Source organism: Orbicella franksi, chromosome 1 (genome assembly GCF_964199315.1).
Source record: "Orbicella franksi chromosome 1, jaOrbFran1.1, whole genome shotgun sequence".
NCBI lineage: Eukaryota > Metazoa > Cnidaria > Anthozoa > Scleractinia > Merulinidae > Orbicella > Orbicella franksi.
The window spans coordinates 24,058,784-24,080,826 of NC_138145.1; the positions used below are offsets into that span (position 1 = coordinate 24,058,784).

General features: G+C 37.8%; 3 protein-coding genes across 3 annotated transcripts in view; 2 read left to right on the forward strand and 1 right to left on the reverse strand.

Annotated features, from left to right (window-relative positions):
• Positions 1–5,376, forward strand: part of LOC145497837 (uncharacterized) — an 89,611-nt gene extending 84,235 nt beyond the window's left edge. The window contains exon 2 of the mRNA XM_081477702.1: positions 2,883–5,376. Coding sequence (XP_081333828.1) covers positions 3,131–4,282 — 1,152 coding nt within the window. The 5' untranslated portion in view covers positions 2,883–3,130 and the 3' untranslated portion in view covers positions 4,283–5,376. The remainder of the gene's footprint in view (positions 1–2,882) is intronic.
• Positions 1–13,330, reverse strand: part of LOC145497708 (uncharacterized) — a 66,366-nt gene extending 53,036 nt beyond the window's left edge. The window contains exons 1-2 of the mRNA XM_081477549.1: positions 12,463–13,330; positions 11,552–11,801 (exon numbers count right to left, since the gene is read on the reverse strand). Coding sequence (XP_081333675.1) covers positions 11,552–11,801; positions 12,463–12,666 — 454 coding nt within the window. The 5' untranslated portion in view covers positions 12,667–13,330. The remainder of the gene's footprint in view (positions 1–11,551; positions 11,802–12,462) is intronic.
• Positions 13,331–13,434: 104 nt separating this feature from the next.
• The window catches only part of LOC145497733 (uncharacterized), a 32,674-nt gene continuing 24,065 nt past the window's right edge, over positions 13,435–22,043 (forward strand). Inside the window, exon 1 of the mRNA XM_081477575.1 lies at positions 13,435–15,179. Within this exon, the coding sequence (XP_081333701.1) occupies positions 14,798–15,179 (382 nt within the window). The 5' untranslated portion in view covers positions 13,435–14,797. The remainder of the gene's footprint in view (positions 15,180–22,043) is intronic.

The following is a 22,043-nucleotide window of genomic DNA, read 5'->3' on the forward strand; positions in this document are numbered from 1 at the left end:
GAAACCATCCATACAAAGTGGTAAACTGCTGTTCACAGTATAGCTTGAGTTAAAGATGGGATATAAATCATCATTGTGTAGCAGAGACCTTGGGGGCAATTTCAAACTTAACAAGGTGTTTATGCCATAATAAATCATGACAATTTAAAACAAAAAGCATCAGTGTGGTTTGTTTCCTCAAAGGTTGTAGAGGCAACCTTCTGTGTAGGGGTGAAAACAAAATGTCCAACTAGAAACCCTTTCTGTATACGGGAGACCCCTGTGAAGGTGTGCTGAGTTTGCCCCTGCAGACAAAAAAACATACGGTAGGTACCGCCCTGAGGAACTGTTTATTTTAATTTATATGGAGACATAGAACAAGTTAGATCTAACCCAAATTCAAAGTTGGTGATAAGGTTAGGATAAGCAAATATAAAAGAGAGATTTTTGATAAAGGATATACTCATAACTGGACTGAGGAGATACTCATGGTTGACAAAATACAATACACAAATCCAATAACTTACAAACTAAAAGACTTGAATAATGAAGAAATAAAAAGCAGCTTTTACTCGCGAGAACTAATAGAAGCCAAACAGGATGTATTCAGAATTGGTAAAGTAATCAAAAAGAAACAAGCTCTTGTACTGTAAAATGGAAAGGATATAGTGATGATTTTAATAGCTGGATATCATTTAAGAACTTGCAATCTATATAAAATTTTAAGAGTGTTTCCATGAGAAAACCAGGAGGAGGTGATACAGCCGCTCAAATCACCAATTTCACTCAAACTTGGCACAAATGTGGGGTTTGGTGAGTAAACGATCATGGCAAACACTTAGGTCAAAATATTTTATTCCCTTCAAGTTAGGAGGACCCCCTCCAAAAATGGCCATTTGTCACTAATTTGTGCATATTTAATTAGCTGTGTTTGATTTAGTATTTCTTCAACAAGAAAGGCCATGTGAAAATGAAATCCACTGAATCATGTTCTACTATTATCAGTCTCAAAGCACAGATATTCATTTGAACTAGACAATTTTATTTCTCTCTGTGGCTCCATCTTAAGTGAGGTGCATATTTCGTAGTGTTGTGAATAGCCTTTAATTGATGGCAAATATCTGCACTGGGCAACAGCAAATACACATCATTCTAACATGGATAGTGAGAGCAATCAGTAAAGTTTTCAAAAAAGCCATAAAATGTTGGGGACTTCCATAATATTTTTCTGTGCTGACATACTGTTTATATAGGACTTAATGATTTTTGGCCATTTCATGAACATCCACTCAAACACAACTATTTTTCTTTTAGAAAGATCACTGGTGTTTTTCTTTCTATAAATATCTTTCTAAGCAATTTCCTATCAATTTTCAGTATAAATTCGGCGAAAAGAAGCACTTGAGACATTTCTTTCATATATTTCACAGCCACATGTACATTTTGTGGCAATCTCACGATATCGAAAAATGCAGGAGAAGAAGATTCAACGCATAAGTTCCCTCAAGTTATGTTTTCAGGCGTAAAATAGAATGGAAACAAGAAATAACTACTATATACACTTAGACGCGCGTTTCGTCATCAGAGATACCAACATTTGTCGAAACAGTTACTCAAACGGCCGTTTAAAATCCAGGGAGAGCCATCACTGGTGTTTTAACATACAGATTGCTTTTAAAATCCATCACAAAACACTCCGCCGACCACTCCGCCATCTTTAACTTAGGCGTTGAAAAGTCAGCGGTTATCTTCTTTTTAATTCGGTAGCCATGTCATGTACGGTGATCCAGATTGTACCCCTTAATATCGTTTAAAGATGGCGGAATGTTTTCTGGTGGGCTTTGAAAGAAATCTGTATGCTATAACACTTACCGCAGTGATGGCTCTTCCTGGATTTTAAGCGGGATGGCAATGGATATTCTCTTTAGACCTCGGGTCGAAGCAACGGAACAGATGACACAAAACTGAACATTTCGCAATCCAAGAATCAACAAGAGCGCAACCGCGTCTAAGTGACATGTATGTAGTAGTTATTTCTTGTTTCCATTCTATTTTACGCCTAAAAACATAAGTTAGGGGAACTTATGCGTTGAATCTTCTTTTGCCGCGTTTTATTGATATCGTGAGAATGCCACAAAATGTAGCTCTGAATATATGAAAGAAATGTCTCAAGTGCTTCTTTTAATTTCGCCGAATTTATACTGAAAATTGATAGGAAAATACTTAGGGAGATATTTCTTGTTGATTTCAAGTTAGGTTAAGATAGAAAATGGCTTTTGTGTTTTAGTGAATGTTCATGAAATGGCCAAAAATCGTAAAGTCCTATGTAAGCAGTATGCCAGCACAGATAAAAATATTGAAGTTCCCAAACATCTTATGGCTTTTATGAGGAACTTTAGTGATTGCTCTCGCTATCCATGTTAGAATAATGTGTATTTGCTGTTGCCCAGTGCAGATATTTGCCATCAATTAAAGGTTATTCACAACACTACGAAGTATGCACGTTACTTAAGATGGAGCCCCGGAGAGAAATCAAATTGTCTAGTTCAAATGAATACCTTTGCTCTGAGACTGATAATAGTAGAACATGATCCAGTGGATTTCATTTTCACATGGCCTTTCTTGTTGTAGAAATACTAAATCAAAGACAGCTAATTAAATATGCATAAATTAGTAACAAATGGCCACCTTTGGAGGGGGTCATCCAAACTTGAAGGGAATTAAATATTTTGACCTACGTTTTTGCCATGATCGTTTACTCGCCAAACCCAACATTTGTCCCAAGTTTGAAAGAAATTGGTGATTTGAGATGTATCACCTCCTGCCTGGTTCTGCCTGGTTTTTTCTTGGACACACTCTTAAATGGTAAAATTCAGGAAAATAAAATATATGCTATAATAAAGTGTATTATCGTTTGTCTCACGATGTAGTCACTTGAGATGTAGATCGCGACGTTTCGACTGCTTACTGCTAGTCTTCTTCAGGCGATAAGGTCGACTGATTGCACGGTATCATTTATATCACAAAGGTCGGCTGTGATTGGTGTATTTCGATCCTCCTATTGTTCCATTGTTCCGGCGAGTAGCTGTTCCCTCAGCGGTCCGCTGTTGTACCGTTCTCCTGTTGTTGTGTTTCTTGATCGTGGGTATCCATGCTTCAGTACAACGGATCGATTTACGAACAACGAGACGGCGCAGCCATGGGGAGCCCTGTATCCGCGCTTATTGCTAATCTCTACATGGAGATATTTAAAGAACAAGCAATAGAGTCCGCGCCTTGCAAGCCTAAGATCTGGAAACGCTACGTAGGTGATACTTTCACCATCCTGGATCGGGATAGAGTTGATGTCTTCCTGCAACACCTGAACAGTCAACAACCATCAATCCTTTTCACCATGGAGATTGAGAACAACAGCAAGATCGCCTTTCTCGACCCGTCAGTTTACAGAGAACCTGATGGCCGCCTTACCACCAGTGTCTACAGGAAACCAACACATACTGATCAGTACCTAGCGTATGATTCACACCACCCTCAGTCAGTAAAGCGCGGTATTGTGAAGTGTCTGTACGACCGGGCTAAACGTCTCGTGACCAAACCATCAGTAATCGCTGGAGAGAAGAAACATCTGTCATCTGTACTTGTTTCTAACGGATATCCTTCCTTTTTTGTACAGAAGATCACAAAGGCGCGAACAACCCCAAGAAGAGAGCCTGTCGCGGAATTTAAATCCACCGCCGTTTTACCTTATGTCCAAGGGGTTACGGAGTCTCTCCGCCGCTGCCTAGAACAACAAGGCATTCGCACCGTCTTCAAGTCCGACACGACACTTCGGTCACACTTAGTGCGGCCAAAGGACACTGTCAACCCGGCTAAACAAGATGGTGTTGTCTACAGGATTCCCTGTGAGTGCGGCAAAGTCTACATCGGGGAAACAGGGAGATCTGTGCAGGAGAGGATCAAAGAACACGACAGGGATATACGACTCGCCCGTACCCAGACCTCCGCCGTTTCTGAACACACCCACGAGACCGGCCACTATCCTATCTGGAATGATGTCAAGTTTATTGATCGAGATCCTCACTGGTACACACGTAGGGTCAAGGAAGCTATTCACATAAGACTTCACCCTAATAACATCAACAGGGATAGTGGAATTGAAATTCCTGAAGCATGGATACCCACGATCAAGAAACACAACAACAGGAGAACGGTACAACAGCGCACCGCTGATGGAACAGCTACTCACCGGAACAATGGAACAATAGGAGGATCGAAATGCACCAATCACAGCCGACCTTTGTGATATAAATGATACCGTGCAATCAGTCGACCTTATCGCCTGAAGAAGACTAGCAGTAAGCAGTCGAAACGTCGCGATCTACATCTCAAGTGACTACATCGTGAGACAAACGATAATACACTTTATTATTGCATCTACCACGATGAATAACAACAACCTTTTCCTCGACAAAATATATGCTATATACATGGATAATATGATTAAATATGAATTTGATAAAGGACTCTTTTTTGGAGAGGATGAAAAAACACTTGATGCAGATTATAGAGATCTTCAATTAATGACTCATATCAACTTGTTTATGATTCATCTTAATCATAATATTAAATATACATGTAATAACAAAAAATATGGAAAACTTTTAAACTTGACTCCATCTCCTCTTGTTTGATATTATAAACATTAAGGTAGATATATTGTTAAAGAATACACCAGAGATGGTTATTTTAATACTGAAGGTTCTGATCGTGTAGCATTTTTTCTGTTTGATCATTACAAAGGATTAAAATTAGCTAATGATGTATAAAACATTTAAAAATATATATATAGTATTATTATATGGAAAATAACGATAAAACTGTTAAACGAGGCAGACCATACAATATCCACACATATAGAGATAAAGAAGAAGCTGAACGAGTGACAAAAAGGCTAAAAAACATATATATGTTAAATACTCAATGGTTTTGTAATAGATGTCAGTGTGCATATATCTATGCTGGTAAAAGATCACACCTCAATACTAAAAAAACATAAGAAATGCTGAAGCTGACATGGTTGACAATTACTTATTTTGTGATATAGTTTAAATGATACATTAATATGTATCATTTAAGTTGAAATATTTAAATTAACTATAAAAATATTTTAAAAATAAAATATATATATAAATGATAAGTCTAAAATATTTGAAAGGATTTAATAATGACTTAGAATTGATTACGGGCAGTATGTCATTAATCGTTAAATCAGATCTGGCCTATCAAAAAACATCTTGAAAGTGCTTCATCTGAGATTAAAACCATTTTTAAAGATTTATTAAAGAAATATAAATATACTAGAATAAACTATAATGTCAAATTTGAGACGAAAGTCATTATCAGAGAAATTGTTTTTAATTATATCAAAACTGATAAAATGAATAAAATGATTTTGGAGCACAGTGATGAATTTCAAAATGGCAAAGCTTTTACTCATTAAAAAAATAATAAGATGATTGCAATGAATCAGATGTTCAAAAAAGAATAACAAAAAAAGAACAGACAAAAAAAATGAGAGATGAATATAAAGAATATCAATTTGAAGATCATTGTGTAAAAACACAAAATGACACTTTGGATTGTTTGATAGAAAGATCTGGATTTAAAATGAAATATTTGAAAGATTTCATTCAAAAAAAGAGAAATAACAACATACAATTGAGATCGAAATTCAAATTGAAAAATCATTTGCTCAAGATAGAGTCAACCAATAGTAAAACAGAACTTAATTGCTCTTTTGAAAAATAATGCAAAACTCAATTTACATACAACAATTGCTTATACATCTGTGTATGAAAATATGGCGGATGGATCTATATGGGTCCAAAAATGTGTGAAATCAATAAGTCTGATATAGATACTAATATAGATAGAAAAGTTAATTCAATGACTGAATATATTACAAACATCTATATCAAAGAAAAAAACAAAATACTAGTTGACATTTTTTTTACAATATCTGAATATGTCAATACGCGATAATGATGATGGTAAAGATAAAAATCACAAATATCAATTCACTGATGAATATGCAGACCAAATCGACAAATTAAGGGGGAACAGAAGCAAATGAAAATCAATTGCATACCAAACTAGACGCTCTAAAAGCAGTGTCAAATCGTGCTTTCCGAAAACGCGTATTAGACACAATAAAAACAAATTAAAGAATTAGGATATTTTCGCAGAAGAGTTCCGCTTAGATATTTACTATTCAAGTTGCTTCGTTGAGTATCCTCCTAATCCAATCGCAAGTTCTGAGTTTAAACCATTTTGGTTCAAGAATCAAGCACAGCTGTCTACGCATTTATGGAGAACTTGTTTGCAAAGAATTTTCCAGGTCTTTATACAACTTAGGGCGATTACATTGTACATGCTAGCAGAAATTGTATGAAGTTCGTTTACTGGTCTTGGCGATCCGAGTGAATTGTTCAGCTAAACATCTTTGCCGTGTTGCGATCTTAAAACCTGTTCAAGAGTCATGTCTCCTTTGGAGTGCGAATAGATAAACTCCTTCGCGAAAACAACAGCCCTGTGACAAGGCGCAAACTGCGTGGCACATAATTTGCATAAAATTTCAAGTTGTGTTTTTCGCGGATAACTTCCGAGAATTTGCGACCCTTAACGCAGTTTATGAAGAATATTTAACCTACACATTTTTATTGAATCAAGGCAGGAGTATTTTTTAAAAAGGAACTCATTTATAAGGGGAGATGCGGCATTCTGTTTTGCTATTTATTTTGTTTCATACTAGTCTAGTTCGTGTCACGCAACAAGATTTTCTTTAGCAGTCAGACACAGTTTTCTGAAAGAATTGGCGATTGTTAAGACTGCTAGATATATTTGAACTACTAGTGAATAAATTTGGCTAAACTATCGTCAATGCAGATTTTCCTTAGGACTTGGCAAGAACATTGGTTCGTCAATAACCCCGCACAATTCCCCGCACAATAGAAGTTTTAATTTTCCCGCACAATTTGCCTCCAAAATCACACGTTTTTTTTTCCTGCACCCTACTAGAAAGCCAACTAACTTGGAGGTAAGATATTTAATTCAAGTTACCGAAAGTCTTATCTTTACAAATTTGGAGATCGACATAGTTCGCGCGGTGCAAGAAACAAGTCGCATGTTTTTAATGAGATACCAGTCCAAAAAGGTTTTCGTATTTAGCTCGTTTTATCGCAATATGATTTGTTTTACTGCAATGTTCTAAATAATAACAGCAGTAGCCACATGCAGTCATTGACTGCCTATTGTTTGTCAGTGTTTTCGTAGTTTGAACTCATACCGCGATCGGCTCAATTGTTATCTAACGAGAACGTTTCGAGCCTGACCTTTGCTTACCTGGCTAGCTTTCAAGCAATATAATTCGTGGACTGACCCTTTCCGAAAACGATCGACATCTTTCTATGCGAGATGAACGTATAAGGCGCGATTCTCACCAAAACTTTCTTCACAAAACACCGCGTTCTGTCACGAGGAGCGAGCATTGTCGCGTTTCTCGTCCCCAGTTTCCATGGTCTACGCATGGAACGCCTGGGACCATGACCCCCCTTTTGGCGACCAAAACGCTAGCATTTTATGGCTCGGGCTTTCCTGCTGAAGCCCGAGTAATATTATGGAAAAATACATGACTTTTATGTTAGGTAAGCATCTCACATTTCGTGATAGTTTTCAATTCATGAGCTCAAGTCTTGATAACCTAGTAAGCAATCTGCCTGATGATAAATTTAAATAAACATCAGAAGTCTTCAAAAAGTCTAAAAAGTTTAATCTTATGAAACAGAAAGGCATTTATTCCTATGACGATATGGGTAGCTTTGATAAATTCAGTGAGAAGCAATTCCTTTCAAAGAAGACTTCTACAGCATCCTAAATGATGAGCATATATCTGATGACGATTATAAACATGCTAAAAAAGTTTGGATATCTTTGGATTAAAAAATTTACGTGAACATCATGATCTGTATCTCAAGTCTGACATTCTTCTGTCAGCTGATGTGTTTGAGAACTTTAGAAAGACTCGGGGAAAGACTTGTATGCAATATTACAAACTCGAGCCTCGTAAGGCTGGGTTTATCATGGGATGCTATGTTGAAAATGACTGATATTAAACTTGAACTGATGGTAGATGTAGATCAATATCTATTTATCGAGCATGCATTACGCGGAGGTGTGAGTTACACTGCTCATCGTTATGCAAAGGCAAATAATAAGTACATGAAAAATTATGATGAAAAAAAGCACATCACATATTTGGATTGTAACAATTTGTATGGGGCAGCCATGAGCCAATTTTTGCCGACAGGTAATTCAAATGGTTATCGGAAAAAGAAATCAGTAAAGTGAACGTAGCTGACTATAAAGAAGACAGTAAAAAAGGTCTTTTACTTGAAGTCGATGTTGATTATCCTCAAAACTGCATAATCTTCATAATGAATTTCCTCTTGCTCCAGAAAAAATCAATGTTAAAAAAAAAAGATGTTTTGTGAATCCATAAGCTAAGACGAAAGTATAATATAACAATCGGACGAGTTAAAAAGTTAATCACGTTAATACCAACATTAAGCAACAAAGAGAAATATGTTCTTCGAATTCGCCATCGCAATTTGCAGCTATACACTGATCTAGGTTTGAAAGTCACTAAAGTACATAGAGTATTTGAGTTCAATCAGTCTCCTTGGTTGAAGCAATACCGTATATAGATTTCAACACTCAAAAGAGAATGCAGGCAAAAAAGGACTTTTAAAAAGACTTCTTCAAGCTAATTAATAACTCAGTATTTGGTTAAACCATGGAAAATCATAGAAAAAGAGTTGATGTAAGACTTGTAACAACTGAAAAACAACTATCAAAATTAGCTTCTAAACCAACTTATGTTAGCAGTAAAATGTTAAATGAAAATTCAGTGGCAGTTCATAAAATCAAACAAAAATTAACCTTAAACAGACCCAGTTATGTTGGTATGTTTATTCTTGATCTTTCTAAGACACTAATGTATGATTTTCATTATAATTATATTAAACAAAAGTATGGTAATAAAGCTAAACTACTATTCACAGACACAGACAGTTTGACTTATGAAATCAGACTGAAGATGTGTATCAAGACTTTTGAGTTGATAGAGATAAATTTGATAATAGTGAATGCTAAGAAGAAAGTCCATTTTATGATAAAACCAATAAAAATTTAATAGACAAATTTAAAGATGAAGCCATTGGTGTTGCAATAATTGAATTTGTTGCATTAAGAAGCAAAATGTATTCCTATATAATAGACAATAATGAAGGAGGAAAAACAGCAAAAGGTATCAAGAAAATGGTGATTAAAAAAGATATCAAACATGACGACTATAAAAATACACTGGTGAACAACAAACAAATCTATCACAGGATGAACACTATACGAAGCAATAAGCATAAACTTGGGAGTTATGAGATTAATAACATTAGTCTCAGTTGTTTTGATGATAGGCGTTACATTCACGAAAATGGCATATACAGCTTCGCTTATGGACATTATAAAATACAAAACTAAAATGTAAAATCAAGTAATTAAATTAGATTTCCATTTTGAAGTAAACTTTATAAAAAAACTTTATGAGTAAAATTTACTAAAAAAGCTTACTCGCACAACTCGAAAGAAAATACAAATGTAATTATAGCTGAATCCCCATAATTTTACGTAAGACGCGTCTGCTAATTGCTGACTTGATGACTCATTTCAGCGGGAAAGTCCCTCAAGTATGACGTCACGGCACAGCTATGCCGCTCTACATCAACTTCCTGTTTTTCTGAGAAATGTCACGCAGTAAGATATTCCAGCACGTATGCATGCCAAATAATCCAGAGAAAAGACAAAATAGTTGGTTCACGACTTTTTCAAAACTACTGCATTTATTCATAGATTTGACTAGCAAATAAAACAGAGTTTTCAATCGACTTTCTCATATTTTGATTCCAAAAAAGCATATAGTTTTCTCAATTTTATTGTCATATAACTGAAACAAAATCGAGTGACTAAAACCAAGCTTGTGACCAAAACAAAACTTGTCGCAAAGAAATCAGTTTTTTCAAAAACTGATTCCGTTGCGCCAGGTACAATACTACTCTTAAGACATCATTGTTTTAAAAACGTTATCGCTTATGCTTGCATTATGTGCCGTTTATATTTAACAATTAGACCGTGAGCACGAGATTTCTATAATTTAGAGAAAATTTTGCCACTATGAGGACGACTTCAGTGACAGTGTAGGATAGCTGAGCCAATCAGATTGCAACATTTGCATTAGCATACTTACTAGCAGAATTTTGCTAATGTTTGCTAGTCACAATAAGGCTTTGGCTTTGTTAATAGCACCTGGTTTATACTACCTCGAAATAAAGAGTTGCTGGACTTTTCATGGCACTATTATACATGTAGCACATAATCTCTAGTAAATGCATGATTGTAACGGCAAGTACAAAATGTATGTGTTTTATGACCAGTAGGAAATCGAAGAACAGTACATACCGTACAAATACCTATTGTCTTCGATAGCAGCGGGGCGTCCTACACGACACCGAACCATTTTGGTAGCTAATGAAAGTGTGTTGTCAACAACATCGAAATACAGTTTCCGAGAAATGATCTCACTGAGAGTTATACTCTGGTTAAGCCAATTTTGAGTGCCGCTTTGCAGCTAAATCATAAATTTAGCCCGCGGTTTTCGTGTGTTTTTTAAGAGGCTCAAAAGAGAGCCCTCGAAACTTGTGCTTTTAATACGCTTTGTTATGAACATCTCGAACAATCTTTGTTTGTGAACAGCTCATTACACGTTGATTAGACGCCCTTTAGACCATTTGTTCGCTGTTTACTGAATGGAGTTAGAATCAGTTTGGTCTGTTCTGAAGACCTTGTGGTCTTGTGAGGAGAAAGAGGATTATTGGCTAACATATCGTAAAGAATTTGTTACGTACTGTTAAAAGATCGGTTATGATGACAATCGTCTTCCTAGTAGTGCGGTTTTGGCTTTTAGGAGACAACGAAGGTGACCTTTGGTTTTGAAGGAACAAAATATGGCGGTTTGCGGAATGTACAACCCCCTATAAAAGGTCCTCCTCACTGGTAGCGGTCCTGTAGGAAAGCGATATTATGGCTGAATGTACAGCCAAATAGCAATCTTTATCAGTTGAAAAACTGCAGACGTAATTTGAAATAGTGTTTTCCTTTTTCAGCTTGGAAGCTTAAGGCCTGGTTCCTGAGAAATAATTGTTCTCACTTTCTTTCATGTAAAAAGTTATTCCGTCTTAGCACACTGAGAATTCTGTGTTCACTTTCAAAAGGAAGTACGCATTACTGATTTCGAATAAGGCATGACTAGGTTATGAACGTTTTCTTCAATTCAATTACTGAATAATTGAAAACACGTCTCTGTTTTCACGGGACTCCAACTTAGTTCTGTTTTGGTTAATTATAAGTCCTTGGAAGAATCACTAGTGTGGTACGTATTCATCTAAACAGAATGCATTCTTACCTTTTTTAAAGGCAGCAACATCTGGGGATTCCGCAGTCTTTTGGAACAGAACGTCCACCACAACGCCATGTTCCCTCTGTCGGAAGTAGAATGGTCTTGACAGCTGCTGTTCAAACTTTTCATTGACTGGATAGTTGGTAAGAACACGTCCATAAGGCGCACGCCTCAATCTGGGTTCTCGCACATCTAACTTGTAAAGATGTAAAGGAGATCCGCCATCGTCCTCGCGTAATGCAGACGTTATGTCAACCTACGTGTGTTTGAAAAAGACAATGATTACTCCTACAAGGAATGAGGTACATGTATGATTGGAGAGGAGTACACGGAGCCGCTCTTTCGTGGCATATTTAGAAGGCACGCAACATGGAATTGCGAGCCTCATCCCCCAATGTGCATGGCTTTTATCTGAATCATGCACGTCATTTACATTGTTCGTTGCTGTTATTATTGACTTACAGAGCATGAAGCGGTCAAATTTAGGAACATACACCGGACAAAGTGGTTTTAGGTTCTAAAACTTTTAAGTGGCACCATTCAAATAAAAGCAATTGAGTGTTTCTACCATCATCGCTCCCACTCTGGACAAGGGGCCCAACATGTATTTGTTTTTAAGACAATAGACAACAGGTTGCAGCGATACCTGTAATCCCCCCCCCCCAAATGATGCAAAACACATATAAAATTAAAGCGACAGGAAAGGTGCTGATTTGCTTTTCGTTTTCTCTATATTTCATAAGTTAATTTTTGCTTAATTTTCACTACTCGTGGGAGTAAAAGTGTCTCTGACATTTTCCTGTAATCGAAATCAGGCCGATGTAAACTTTCTCACTTCTATAAACAAATCTAGGCCGGGAATTTTGCAATCCATCGCCGTCATCCAGTTTTGCAGATGTTTATGCATTTGTACTTACCAGAGCATGAACTTGAAAGCCATCACTCTCGGTTGACTTGGAGCCTCGAGCAGTATGAACTGCTACCTCGTAAGAATAAGTGCATTTGGAATTTTGGACAAACGAAAGTCGCTTTTCCTTTCGCTCTTTAGAAGCTGCTGTAGTTTTGCTAAAAGTTGCTGCTGACAATTGCAATAACAGTAAAAGCCAGCAAAGCCAATCCATTGTCACTGCTTCCTCATCAACTGTTATTACGCAAAAGGCGCTCTATCTTCAGTGCAGTTCAGGGAAGGAAGAAAATCGATACAAAGATAGCAAAAGGAGTTAAACCGGTCAACATAGCTTCGTGACTGGATATAATTGTATCATCTACTGCTATTACGATGTCATGGGTCACACATTTTTCAGCAGTTTTATACAGGATTTGCGTAAATCTTTGAAAGGACAATTGTTCAATGCAGACAGAAAAAGCCTACAATCTACTCGCTGTTGATTATGAAATCATTTTGTTTTGTTTCTGGTTAACTTTGTGCCGGTGACGCCCTCTTAACAACTTTATACATTTAATAATTACCAAGTACCAGGTATTTTCACTGATACCTCAGTGTTTCTATCCGTGCGTGATACGGAACTGGTCGACGGAATATGTTTGGGCCGGTATGAAAATTTAATCTTCTCCTGAACTAATGTTGAGTTTGATAATCCAGTTTAACCCTTTGCCTATCTTGCGGAGTAGTCTTAAAAGTGATACAAATTCGTCTGGATTCAGCCAAACTTTGGGTTTGTTTTTTAAGTCGAAATACATTTATTTCCCTACAGAGTTTACAAAGATCTTAGGTCTGCATCCCTTCATACATGTAGTTACATTTAGTAACTCATGTACAGGATTCGCGTCTGTGTTGTATCAGCTTATGATAGGGTATTTATATGTAAATAGCGGGCAGTTTTTTGTTTTTGTCTCATTTTGTGCGACTACGCTGTCAGGGGGACAATCCAAACTTCTGATTAATATTATCATTTCAAGAATAAGAATGGCGTCGGCGTTCTTTGTTTTTGTCTCATTTTGTGCTACAACGATGTCATGGAGTCAATCCACACTCGTGTGCAAAATAATCATTTCGAGAATGAGGATGGTGTATCAGGCCTGTACTTTATGCCTACAAAAAGTCACCTGTGACTGAGCAGTAGGGTAATTTTGATTGTTTTTGTATCTGTGTTGCATTCAAACTGCCAAATTAACTATGGCTCTGAATTTTATTCTAAGCCCGCCCATCCACCCCCGGGCATTTATCGGGTATTTTTCGAAAAAATGTTGCAAATGCCCCACGGTGGGACCAGCTCAAGAGTACAAAACACCTGGAACTTCCAGAAGACTGCAAACTCCCGACTCATGGGATATGGTAAAAAATCTTATTTTGATGATTGCCGATGGAAACCGGTCTCTTTTAAAAATTCTTATTGAATGATAGCAGCAGCCAAGCGTTCACAAACTGACCTCTTTCCGTAAAATTAATGTATGGAATTTGAATCCCGAAATATCTGTGATACTACGTAAGATACTACATAAGGGAACTTGCTTATCAAATTTCAGGGATATAGCCTCGCTAAGAAAGCCGCAGTTATAAAGATTCTCAGTTTTCCACGCTTTTTTTCTGTGAGCTACACTTCGCCGTGCAGCTGTGAAATAAAAAATTTAAAACGCTCAATCGCTGGTCCCAGAGTTCTCAACGTACGGTAATTTTTACTGTAATTTTTGCCATGTTTTCCCCCAGCGTGCCAAAAACTGTAGACAGGTCTCTTAATTTCCCCCCGCATCCCGGAGACCTCTCGTCCCCCAGTCTGCGTTTCTAGACATTTTCAACCTGTTGTAAATCTCGTAATCTATACTGCTGAATTTTATCCTTGTGAACGTTTCTATTGTGTGCTCTAGTATAAAAGAGGTATTGTAGAAAAAGCTTTAAAACAAAAACACGATCAAAAATAACAGTCTTTTTACAGTTTGAAGTGTTAATTTTGTTTCAATGTGAACCATCCACTGGCGCAGTTGGCACTTTTACTAAATTAGGCTGGTATTAATATGCGCTCTTCGACTTGAGTAGAAATCAATACTCTACCTAATTGATTTAGTTCGTGTTTTCGGTAAACAGGTAAATGGGCTTATACGGTGTCAAGAGGGTAACTGTTAATTTTAATCCACTCCAGGAGGTGCTGCAGTTTTTAAGATCTCCTTTCGCTAAGTTGTTTTACGCATTTTTGCCCGTATTAGACAATCAGACAGCTGCAGTATCGATTGTAGGTCTCAGGGGTTCTTCTCCGCTCGAGGACGGCGAAACTTCTAAAACTTCTCACAAAAAGGATGACAAAAATAACGACCATTTTTGCCTTGCTATGCATTTTCATGCTCTTTGCTGAAACATGCGCTTTCTGGTCAAGAAGAAGAAGACGACGACGTAGATCCCCACCACCACCACCAGGGCTTCCACCACCCTGTACACCCCAAGATTGCGTACTCAGCACATGGTCATCCTGGAGCAGCTGTTCTTATCCTTGCGGAAATAGTGGTATTATTTCGAGAACGCGATACAAAATTAGCGTAGAGAACTCTTGCGGACGTTGTTATCCGTTACGCGATGAAAATCCGTGTAATAGAGATAAATGCAATGGAACAAGCAGTACTGGTTCACATAGTACAGGGTGTTATTGTAGAGCGGGATATACTGGAACTTGTTGCCGAAGCGGTAAGCTTTAAATAATTTGGCTAAAAATTCACGAGTGTCACAAATTTAAGGGTGTTTATACCATAGCTTCATTTTTGCTCATGGATGACGTAGTCATTCCATGAGCTTAGAAGGCACTCCAATGGCACTCACTCCCTCGATTCTGATTAAACATTTTTTTTCTCCTACCTCCCCTGCTAAGTATTGTTTTTGTCCCAAAGACTTCGGTGCATATGTTTGGCTAGTTTTATGGGGGTACTACAAAGGCGTAAATTTTTGTCCAACAACATGGCGCAACGTAGACTGCAAAACAGTCGTATTTTTTTGCGAACGCGAGCGACGGTCAATATTCGAACGAAAGGTACGGAGCGAGTGTAAAAACGGCAAGGGAGAATGGGGAGAGACGCTAAAAAATACGGGCATGTGAGGCTCGCGCGCTTCACACGCGAGGATCGCGCCTACGGCGCTTTGCGCCTTCCGAAAACGTCCGAAAACGAGTGTTTTGCCGTCTAGATGCAACGTGGCACGGAGGTCATGGGTTTTTGTTCGATCTGTAAACAAGGATTCCTTCGTGGGTTGAAAAATGGGAAGTTATTACGCTAAGGGACATGAGCTGCGACAAATCGACATCGAAATCCTAAAAGCGACAATACTTGCATCGAAATCTTAAAAGCTACGACCTCTATCGACCGTGGTCTGTGGACGAATCGACGGAATCGTTTAAAAATGTTTTTATGTCACCCGGAGGAGGAATGAAATGAGTTCCGTGTCATCTGGAAGCTAAGGTAAGCCTCCTTGTTGTATCATTTTGTTTTCTTTAAAAGCTATAACTGTAAGAGCACTTTTGAGTACTAGTAATTAGATTGTTTCGTCCGGAAACTGCTCGATTCCGAAAATAGTCATATGACAGAGGACACGGAGAGCTGTTATTCGCCATTTTGTGTCCCATTTTGTGGGGTGTCTGGAAAACCCGAATAGCGAATAGCGAATAGTCGCGAATAACGAATAGCGAATAGTACGAATAGTGCGACTAGTCTCGAATAGGAGAATCTTTGTTTACAATATTTGCCTCATTGCCATGAGCGATACAGTTTCTGATGGAGCTACAAAGAGATTAATACTGACCATAGAAAGGGCACAGCACGATTTACTGTCCTAAGGAATTTGAGCGCGATTTATTGAATACTTTTTGTGCGACGAGGGTTTAATAGCTCAAAATTTTACACAGAATGTATGAGCTCATTAGCGCTTTTGCCACACAGAAATTTTGATGTTTTTGAAAGCCAATTTCTCCTCGAACATTACACCCAGAGAGCCAAAAATTTCACCACTTACTAAGTTTCACAAGCTCTTTAAGTTTTTCTAGTAAAATCGTGTCTAGCATGATGCCTTCTATGCGCAAAGTCATATGTTAATGAGGAAAAATGTGAACAATGACGTCAGCAAAGATTCGCTTATAGTGCGAATAGTGGCGAACAGTGGCGAAGAGTCGCGAATAGTGACGAATAGTTGTCAATAGTCACCGCTTTAGTCCAGCACTGATCTGGATTTGTTCAAATTGACCAGTTAGAGCAATAGCATTTATCTGCAGACGCTGATAAATTCGACCAAGCATGTTCTGTGAAAAAAAAAAACAAACAATACAAATACAAATGTGAGGCAAGTTGAATGTGATAAGTTTATTAACTGAAAAGACACAAACGAGCTTCTCTGATAACTGGCTATAAAAACAAAAACATCTAAGCTATATCTTGCGTTAATTAATTATTCAAATAAGCGACAGAATTTCAGTGAATTTGTTACCTTTTCTTCTCAGGACTCAGGCTAGGGCTGTCCATCGCCGACATAAAGAAAACAGAAAACACAAGGATAACCTAATGAAGACATATTTACACTTTTGCAGCGGTGAAAACAGAAGAAATTACGTTTAGAAACACCTTTTGTCCTGATTAGAGTCTATGCTTTTTAGCAGGAAAATCCCATCCCACGTTACTGTGAGGTTGACTGTGAGATACTGGGTACCTTATTTGCTTCTATTTGTTACTACTTGTGACTGTTTGCTGCTATTTGCTCTATTCGAGGCTATTCGCGCTATTCGTACTATTCGCTATTCGCTATTAGGAATTTGACTATTCGTTATTCGCTATTTGCGACTATTCGCTATTCAGGTTTTCCAGACACCCCATTTCGTGTCATTGTTGGGTGTTTTCCTTATAGAGTTGACTTCTTTCTGTCAGCGATTTATATTATCGATTGATGCTATGGATGTAGTTTGTACTGGAAATGCTAATAACAAGTCTTTCGTATATTCGGAGACATATTAACAAATTGAAATCAGCTTTTTATGCGTCTGTCCTCTTATTGATGATAAATTGCGTCATAGCATTGTCAAAGTGGCTGTGGAACCACAAGCCACATAACTTTGACAATGTTATGACGCAATTTAAAATCAATAAGAGGACAGATGCATAGAAAATTGATGTCAATTTGTTTTTTACAATAACAAGACCGCAAAGTGGCCAAATGCCGGGATAAATGAGAGGAAAAGACGCTGTAAACTTGCTGTAAACAAAGATAACTGAATTTTATTCAAAATGACATGAACATTGTCAATAGCTTTTCTCACATTTTAATTGGCTACTTAAAAAGTCCATAAAATATCATTGGTTAAAAAGTTGACAGTTTGACGGCTGAAAGTTTACCTTGAAAGTTTGCATAAATTAAAATTTTACCCATCTGTACTCTTATTGATGATAAAAATGAGCCAATCAGTATGCGGGAAATTAGACAGTTATTGTAAAAACCATTATCGCAACCCTCGACTGGCCGGGATACGTGTAATTCTCTAGGCCAGGAGATGTGTAGCTTCGTGTAGCTTCGAAGAAGCTTACATCGAGTTCCCCTCTCACTGCGACTTAAATGCTACAATTGTGGAAAACGAGATTGAGAGAGAACTGTCAAATACTTATCAAACTTATGCCAAACGAATGTCAAATAATCTATACCAAATAACAAATGTCAATTACCACATGCTGAACAACTGCAAAAGAACAAGAACAGCTCTGCACTGCATATATATATTCTTACTATGAATGAAAACAATATAAAGGTTAGTGAGAAAGTTAAAAGTGAAATGGGCAGACTAAGAACACAAGCAAGCCTTGTGCCTTTAGCAGTGTTACAGACTGACAATTCACTCCAAACAAAAACAATCTTGTTTCAGAGTGTTAGGTCTCTCCTACCCCACATAGATGATGTGCAAAGTGATTACAACATTCCAAAAATAGGTGCTTGATGAGCACATGAATCCATAGTGGTAGGTAAGTGGATTAGGAATCTCTGCAGGACTTGAGTTTAATTCAATGTCTCCAGATAACAAAAGCTTCTTTTCTGACAAGAGGTAGTTCTTATTATCAAACTGAAGTCGGACAAAAATTCTGGATAACATTTATAATTCCTACCAGAAGAGAGACTGCAAACAGTCGTATTTTTTGCGAATGCGGGTGACGGTCAATATTCAAACGAAAGGTCTGAAGCGAATGTAAAAACGGCGAGGGAGACTGGGGAGAGACGCTAAAAAATAAACAGTCATATTTTTTGCGTATGTGGGCGATGGTCAATATTCAAATGAAAGGTCCGAAGTGAACATAAAAATGGCGAGGGAGAATGGGGAGAGACGCTAAAAAATACCACAGTCCGACATGCATATGTTAAATTCGTTCAAAATCACCTGTTCTTCCAGCAACGGGAAATTCCCATTGGTTTAATTCTGACGTAACCTGTCATCAAATGTCACTCACACCTCATCAAAAAGATATAGACGCCGTATCAGTTTCACTGTAAAGAGAGTAATTCTCGTGGGAAAATGGAAGACGTTGACTCCACACTTGCGAGCGATTTAGCAGTGGTCCACTCGTAAAAATTATCATTTTACTCTCAGTATGAATGGCTAGCTCACTAAATACATTGGCAATATTCCTTGAAATTAATAACTGAAGATGGACAGGTCGGGCTTCTCAACGGCCACTGGCATGCATGAATGACCCTGAGAGCAAGCAAATATACTCGCAAACAAATGATTTCTGCACGTATTTGTCTTGGGGCTACGGACTGAACGAGACTTAACGTCTTATAAACCTGATGATTTTGTAAGGTAATAAGTTATAAGTTTTATAGGATTAAGTATTGTTCAGTCACGTGCAGAAATAATTTGTTTGTGTGTAGATTTGCTTGCTCTCGGGGTCATTCATGCATGCGAATGGCCGTTGAAAACCCCGACAAACGTCTTCATTCATAGATTTCAAGGAATATTTAATGGCAATGTATTTAGTGAGCTAGCCATTCATACCATAAGTTGTGGGTGGAGCTGTCAAGCAATTTCTGTCACCTCAGTGACATTATACGACCCCCGCTTGGAACGAATTCGTTGTATGAAAAGCCGACAGTCATTTTCTCGCCTCACACGCCCTATGGGTGTGTGAGGCTTGGGCACTTCACACGCGAGGATTGCACTTACGGGACTTCGCACCTTCCGAAAACGTCCAAAAGGGACTGAAAGGGCTGAATAATCCCTCGAAAGGGTTGAATAATCCCTCGAAAGGGATTTGAGTTTCCTTGAGAGGAATGAATTACCGCGAACAGTGAATTCCTGATTACTGTGCCATTTGAGTCACCCAGTGATGTAACTGGCCTGATTGCAGATTCTGTTCTACATTGAGCAATATTGTTTTAAAATTTGAGTGCATGGCATTAATGTCCTCTGCATCACAAGCAACATTAGGGACCTTTATACGATGCAAGGACGGGAAGGCCAAGATGGGAATGCCGGTGGACGCGGGAAACTTTCGAGTGCCATGTAGCCAAAGACGGTGACGTCAATAACTCTAGCTCCATAAAAGCTTTTCACAAAACCAATGACATCCCTTTGAGATAATGTAGAAATATTATCCAGTTAAGCTTTAACGATGGTGAAGAGATGACACGAAACTTACTCTTGTTTAGATAATTATGTAAAGCAAACCTTCCTGATCTGTCGGTATTTGACTTTTAAAGAATCCAGAATTTCCATGTGAAGAATTTATGTGAACGATCTTTGTATCAACCTGGTTCAGATAGCTTTTTGTTAGCAGAGCGTTTTAGAATCGATCCTGCCTGTACATGTAGCTGAAACAAATATTTATAACAAACATTACGTTGAGTTCCGAGTTGTATGAAAACATGAAATAAACATCAATTTGCAAATGTGCGTTTTATTTGCTCGATAGCTGCTTTGAAGGCACGTAACAATCGTATTTCCAATCAAAACCTTTTGGAAACCACCCAAAATCATGCAAGATCATTCGAGAACAATGTTTTGGCACATTCGCTGATAGCTGTACGTGGTTATATCAGAAAAAATAGAAAACTTTGTCTACTCACCAATTTGTGTCACTTCAAAGAGTGTGGGAAAACGAGTCTACAATGTTTTATGTACGGTTAGCAGTTAGAGATCGTAGTCATTGATAACGCTCCATAATGCTGTGCTTCTTCCAGTAAATTCGCATTTTTTTTTTCCATTTTGACAAGCAACTCGCTCTTACGAACATTGACAGGTTTGACCAACCAAAAGTCTACCGAAAAATCAATCGTGACTAATCCTCACATGTTTTGTTCCTCTCAATCGTACAGTCGGTCATTCGGGCATTAATTGGGAAGCAATCTTCGCACATACCAAGTTTGACTAAGTACGAATATTCTTTTGTTACACGATTTTGGTTAACGGACACGCTCGATGACATAGAATCCATGGCCCTTGAGCCATAGATTCAAAAACTGATGTCAACATTTTTGTTGAATCAAAACTTTGCTTGTCAGATAGAGATGATGCATATCAGCTTCCTGAATTTATGCATAACAGAAATGACTTTAGTTAGTCTAACGTAAGAACTTGCTATAGAACAGCTGTGTACATTAAGAATGATTTCAATAATTTGTACTAAAATTCCATGACAGTAATTTCCAAATTGAATAATTTGGAAATTACAGTTATGGTTTTAAGCTAACCAATTCCAAATATTCAAGTCATTTGACATTGGCATCTATTGTTCAAAAACTAAAGTAACAATTTCATTTGATTCAGAGTAACGCTCAGGATCTGTTTACCATCTGTTCGACGAATTTTTGCGGTAAGTAGTTTGTCTGACATTCTGCTTTTTGCTGTGGCTACATGTCCGGCAGCCGGACAGGTTTGTTAAAATACTCTGTGTCCAGCAGTGAGACTTTTTTTTTAAAAAAAAGTAAAACAACATAACAAGAACTTTATGACAGGCGGCCCCAAGAGTAATCGAACCCAGGTCACCGGCATGGCAAGCGAAACCTATTACCACTGCGCCACGGCAACCGGGTTGGTACATTTCGGTGACCCCTAGTCCATGGACTACCCTGATGGACCTGGTCCATGGACTACTTGAATGGACTACCCATGGACTACCCTAAATGGACCACCCTGAAAATTTGTGGCAAACATGTGGCAAACATAAATTTAATGATGCTAGAACCCGAACAAAAGATGCGATCGATCAACAAACACAATTACAGAACACTTGCAATGCAACAGATTTAACGATCTTGAACAAGAGATGCAATCGATCAGAACAGCTGTGATTTAATCCTCAAACTTTTCCTACCTTAACATCTGGACGGTCCTGGACCTTTGCCACAAAATATTGGATTCGAGCAAAATTTCCTTTTGTTACCTACATGATAAGACATGACATTCACATAACCCCATACACCGCCATCTTGCAAAAGAGTGTAGCTAGCAGGCGCAGTAGTCGCTTACAGTCACTCACAATATGGAAAGCATGCTAGCTATGGTAAGTGGAAATTTTGCACATATAATCGCAT